Source organism: Xiphophorus couchianus, chromosome 22 (assembly GCF_001444195.1).
Source record: "Xiphophorus couchianus chromosome 22, X_couchianus-1.0, whole genome shotgun sequence".
Classification (NCBI taxonomy): domain Eukaryota; kingdom Metazoa; phylum Chordata; class Actinopteri; order Cyprinodontiformes; family Poeciliidae; genus Xiphophorus; species Xiphophorus couchianus.
Window position 1 is genome coordinate 6,058,817 of NC_040249.1, and position 5,671 is coordinate 6,064,487.

The 5,671-nt window shown below is 47.4% G+C and overlaps 1 protein-coding gene across 1 annotated transcript; it reads right to left on the minus strand.

Annotated features, from left to right (window-relative positions):
* Window positions 1-3,506: 3,506 nt before the first annotated feature.
* olig3 (oligodendrocyte transcription factor 3) lies at window positions 3,507-5,187 on the minus strand. The gene has a single exon (XM_028006292.1). The coding sequence runs from the start codon at window positions 4,884-4,886 to the stop codon at window positions 3,987-3,989; it is 900 nt and encodes a 299-aa protein (XP_027862093.1). The 5' UTR covers window positions 4,887-5,187; the 3' UTR covers window positions 3,507-3,986.
* Between the last annotated feature and the right edge of the window lie 484 nt (window positions 5,188-5,671).

The window sequence follows — 5,671 nt, forward strand, 5'->3', positions numbered from 1 at the left end:
GAGTGAAGTGTGCAGTTTGTTCTTAATGATTTGTAAACACCCCAATAATAAATCAGCTTGAACAATTTTTTAAAATTATTTTTGTTTGAACGCCCCACGCTAACAGATGACACAGGCCGCCTGAAACAGCAACACACACGGACGTCCTCCTGCAGGCCCGTCCTTTCACTTCCCGCGACCCCGCGTGGACAAAAGAAGGTGTCAACACCCCTTCTCCATCCACGCAATTAACATGCAAATGAGTCCAGCCGCTGATGGCTGACGGCAGAGCGCTTCTTATGATGGAAATATGCTTTCTGTTTTTGGCAGTATGGCTTAAACATTAGTCGATGGAATCAGCTGAGGACAGGGGGAAGGCCCCCAAGGCCCCCCCGGAGGGCAGGGTTTGAGAAGGGGGCGGACACACCGAGGTAGAATCACGGAGGGAATGGCCTTTGCACCTGCTTCACTTTAACACACACACACACACACACACACAGAGAGAGAGATAGAGAGAGAGAGAGAGAGAGAGAGAGAGAGAGAGAGCAGGACCAGGCGGTTATAATCAACCTCGTTCAGCCTGTCAGCCCCTCCAATAACTTATCCCCTCAACTGCTTTTGTTCTACAGCCGCTCCACTGATCCGGCGGCTCGCCTCTTATTCAAGATGAAATTTATTTTCAATTGCTGCCCTCGGGCCCTGGCCCCGCTCCGGTTCGCCGCCCGAGTGAGCAAACAAACCAGCGGAAGAGAGCACTTCACACTGAAACCGCGTCGACCCCGCAGCCATGAGCACAGCAGCGGTAAAAGATATGTTCGTCACACGACAGCTTTCCGTAGTAAAATAAAATAAAATAAAATACGTCTCTGTAAAATGAGCTGGCAGTTCATTTACTTCATTAAAACAAACTTTTCAGAGTTTCAGCTTGGAGGTTTGAGTGCAGGGAAAGAGTCGGGCAGCATTTGTCGCCTTGTTAGCGTCCTTGTCCAAATGTGCGCGCGCGTGTGTGTTTGCGTGTGCGCTCGAGGAGAGCGCGAACAAAGCAGCGTTGCTGCGAGTGATAAAGCTCGAGTAGCCCGCAGTAACAGGTGTGTGCGCTTTGGAGGACCAGTCGTTTGTCAGGCCTCGTGAAAAGAGGAGCTGATGCTCACAAGTCCCTCCAGTAATCAGCGACAAAAGACACTCGGCGGCCTCTCTGTCACTCAGCTTCACCCAGCCGCGTTACTTACATGTTTGTGGCTTCATGTTCTTCTGTTTGCAATCGTAAGAATTGTATAATCTTGATTTTTTTTTTTTTTTGTTATTCTAAACGCCTATTTCCTGCTTTTTCATTTTCTCATATTTCAGTATTTTTAACGTGATGACCGGTTTTGTACGTTTTTATGCAACGTGTGTATTGTATTTACTTCTGAAGCAGGTGTGAAATAGACGGAGACGCATCAAAAGTCCCACCAAAGTTTAAAAACAACAACAACATCAACTGGGAAATATTTAAACTCACAAAAATAAGTTGGAATCTGACTCCTTTTTTTATTTAATTTGTCCTAATGTTCAATTTTCCATAATATCCGATTTGTCCGTCTGCTTCAGTAGAGGTGGATCCAAACACCAGTAAGATTTTAAAAACAAAGGTTTAATGAGAATGCTTGTTGCAAACTCTTAAGGAGAAGGGGGGAGAAACAGGATAATCTGTAATCTGGCATTTGCTCCTTTTCCTTTTCAATACCTGATTTGCATGTGTATTTTGCCTGCAATTTACACGCGCATGATTGCGTTATTTCTGTTTACTCACAAAGGGCCGCTGATCGCCGCCACCGCGGCAGCAGCAGCAGTTGCGTCCGCTTTACTCAGGCCCCTAATTAGCCAGAATTAAGAAGTATTTCTCGGCCCATTGACGAGTCCATTTCCTTTGAAACCCCGAGCATAATAAACCCTAAGTAATTACCCCAACTCATGACTATTAACTCGCAAACCGCCAGCTTCCCTTGACAACATCCTCCTCAGTGTTGCGCGGTTAAAAGGCCATTGCGGCTTCCCAGCTATTTACATCCCATCTGGCGGCCCGCGGACGGGACGGCCAGGCCGCGCTCATTCCTAAAGACAAAACAAGGCGCGGAAAACCAATTCTTTCACTCTTTCTCAACTTGTGTTTTCTCTTTTCTCCCGGCCGAATAAATTACAAAAGGCCTTCTCAACTCACTTTTATTCAGTCTTTCTTTATTATTTTTCGCAACCCCCCCACCCCTCTCCCTCCCTAACTTAATCCACACACGCATTTGCATGCGGCGAGGCAGAGGAGGGGGAGCAGAGGGGAGGTGGTGGTGTGAATGTATAATCTTCTACATTTAGCAGCCTGTAATCCCGACGCCTTTCTCTGATGTGATTTTGCTCCTCTCGGTCCCCCATGAACAATTAACTTGTAATCTGCACAAACACACATTCTGTCGGCTGCGGAGATGAGGCGGGAGGGAACACCCAGGGGAGCCGGCGGACAAACCGCTCTGCGCGTCCCCAGGCGCGGCGCGTCCCGTCTGATGGAGCTGCTGCTGCTGCTGCTGCGCTCCGTCATTTCACGTCCGTCTCTCCTTTCTGAGCGCATTGAAATGAGCGCTGTTCATTCAAGATTATAGTGCGACGTGAGGCCTCCAAGAAAAAAGAAAGTTTTAAAAATGAGGGAAAAGAAAGAACGAATTGTTCTGAGAACAAAATGGTTTTTATAGAGAATGTTGAAAAACAAGATGTTGAAAAAAAAAGTTTGCACTTTGGGCAAATTATTATTATTATTATTATTATTATTATTATTATTTTATTATTAAAGTTTAGAAGGAAAGGCTAGTAGAAGTAAACTCACTTAATTCCTCTTTAAAACTAAAGAGTTTATATATATATATATAAATATATATATATATATATATATATATATATATATATATATATATATATATACATATTTTTTTTTTTTTTTTTTTATTAGGATTTTTTTATTAGGACTAGCACTTTGCTAGTCAAACGTTGCTGGGCTATCCTTGAATATTTTTTAAATAGTTCTAGAAAAGTTAGTGTGTAGCATAGAAATGACTGAGAAAAGAATCTGGTGGAAAATATCGTCATAAACATATTTGAAATGTTTTTTTTTGTGTGGCTAAATCTCTTCTTCTGTATTTCTTAGAGTAAAACTTTAATTGTACAATAAACGAATTTGTAGCACATTCAACAACAACAACAACAACAACAACAACAATAATAATAATAATAATGTTTAAACTATGAAAGAAAAAAAGACAGCATTTATGATCCATAATTCCAGTTTTATTGAAACCTCAGGAACGCCGGGTGATAATAAATATTTGTTTGAATTAATCATCAACAATGTACAAAAATAAACACACAGGGTCTCTGGGCAAAGTCTTTTCTGCAAAAAGAGTAATGCCGAGATCATTACACAAACATGCAAGAAAAAGAAACAACAACCTTTATATATATACATATATATATATATATATATATATATATATATATATAGAAAGGGAAGAAAAAAAAACAGAACTGTTGCACAACCAGACAAGAAATATGCCACACTGCTGAAATGGATCTTTCACTCCAACTCGTCTCAGCCAAACCCCATGAATCTCTTAACTCTCGTGTAAGTGTATAAACTCCTTGGTACAAGGCACGGGAAGCTTTCTTCGTTTTTCACAAAATGAGGCCTGATGCGAAACCAAAAACAAAACGTGCAAGCAGCCTCCGCCACTTGTCACAATGTGCCGTGAAACTAAGTTCAGCCAAACACAGGAGGAACATGGCGTCCTGTTGCGCTTTTTCACCTGCGAGGGGTGAAAAACCAAGAGTCAGTCTTTATATGTCCTTGTTACAAGGAGGTTAAATTTATTTTTCTCTTATATACGTTTATCAAGAAAACAAACTAAACGACAACATGCATCCCATGCCCTGATTTCTTTATGTACAAGACGTCAGATCATCTTTCAGTCTCTGCTGGGTGTCGGACATCATTTCAGGCCGTCCTTCCCCTCCCCCGTGAGTCTCGTCAAGCCCGTGGAGGTGATGGGGATGTGCGGAGGAGGAGGCACCTGGCAGATGGTGCAGGGGCAGGGCAGGCCGGCCCAGTGCTGGAAGCCGGAGCCCAGCTGCAGCGCCGGGGGCGCCGCCGGGGAGCCCTTCATCAGCGCGTGGGGCGCCCTGATGGACGTGAGTCCGGGCAGCGCGCTGGACAGCGTGGAGGACGGGGAGGAGGTCAGCGCGCCGCCGAGGAGAGGGTGCACCTGGTGAGCGGCGGCTGCGGCTGCGGCGGCTGCAGCGGCGGCCGCGGCCGGGACCGCCGAGTGTCCGCTCGCGCCGGCCCCGTGCGCCACGGTCCCGCAGTGGAAGGCCGAGTGCTGCCCGCCGTAAATCTCTCCCACCAGCCGCTTCATCTCGTCCAGGGAGCTGGTGAGCATCAGGATGTAGTTCCTGGCCAGCAGCAGCGTGGCGATCTTGGAGAGCTTCCGCACCGACGGCCCGTGCGCGTACGGCATCACCTCGCGCAGCCCGTCCATGGCCAGGTTGAGGTCGTGCATGCGCTTCCGCTCCCGGCCGTTGATCTTGAGTCTCAGTTGGTACATTTCCTCCTCGGTGACCTGCTTCTTCAGTTTGTACTTGTTGCTGCTGCTGCTGCTGCTGCTACTGCTGCTGCTGCTTCCCACCAACGCGGACTTTGCGTCCACTGCGCGCAGGTGCTCGGTTATCTTTTGGCTCTGCTGCTCGCCGCTCTGCGTGGAGGAGGTGACGGACGAGCCGACGTGCTGGTGGAGGTGGTGGTGGTGGTGGTGGTGCGGATGGTGGTCTCGAAGAAACATGCCGTCCATGTCCGGGGAAGAAGCTCTGCTGCTCGGGCTGGAGTCTGAATTCATTTTATGGGTTTGCTTCCGAGGTTGTCGGGTAGGAGGTCGCTGCCGGCTTCCTCCCTTTCTCCTCTCCTCTCCCTCCCCTCTCTCGTGTCACTCCGCCAGTCGGTCTCTTCCTCTGTTTTCCTGAGCCTTTCTACTCGCTCTGATCGCCTGATGTCGCCTGCGTGCGTCCCGTCCCGCTCTGCAGTAGCCGCTTTGCTTATGTGGCTGCCGACTTTCTCTCTCTCCGTGTGCGCACGAAGAGGACACTCATGGCGCGTATTTATACGCGGGGACAGACAAAAGCGGCTTTCCCATTCATAACGCCTGGTTAAGAGAGTGACGTGCCGGCGCGAAAGGGGCGGCGTGCTTTGACTGTCCCACTGACCGCGCTGCGCGGCGACCCACTGGCATTGTTAGGACGCTGCCAGGGGCCCAAAGCGCTCCGCTGCTGTAGCCAACACGTGAACAAGCCGGTCGGTTTTAAAGCAGTGCATTTAGTGACCTCACAGCTATACTACCATCAACGCACAAAGTTGAGCAGTTTCATTTGTAATGTTTTGCCGCAACTACAACAAACGCTTTACGCACAGCCGAGTTGCGCGTAAAACCTGAAGTGGCCCATCATTTTTCAAACTAAGTTCGCCTAGAAAACAATAAATATTAAACTCACTTGGAAAAAAAACAACTTTATGAAGCCTATAAAACAGAAAATGTTGAGTTCTATGAAGTTACACGCCTTGGACTGCGACTGACCGGAAAATGCGCAGGACTGGGAAGGGAAGTTGTTCCATTCATCGGTTCCTGCT

Bases quoted from the DNA above. Each gene is read 5' to 3' on its own strand.
- olig3 (XM_028006292.1), bottom strand. From the start codon at position 4,886: ATGAATTCAGACTCCAGCCCGAGCAGCAGAGCTTCTTCCCCGGACATG.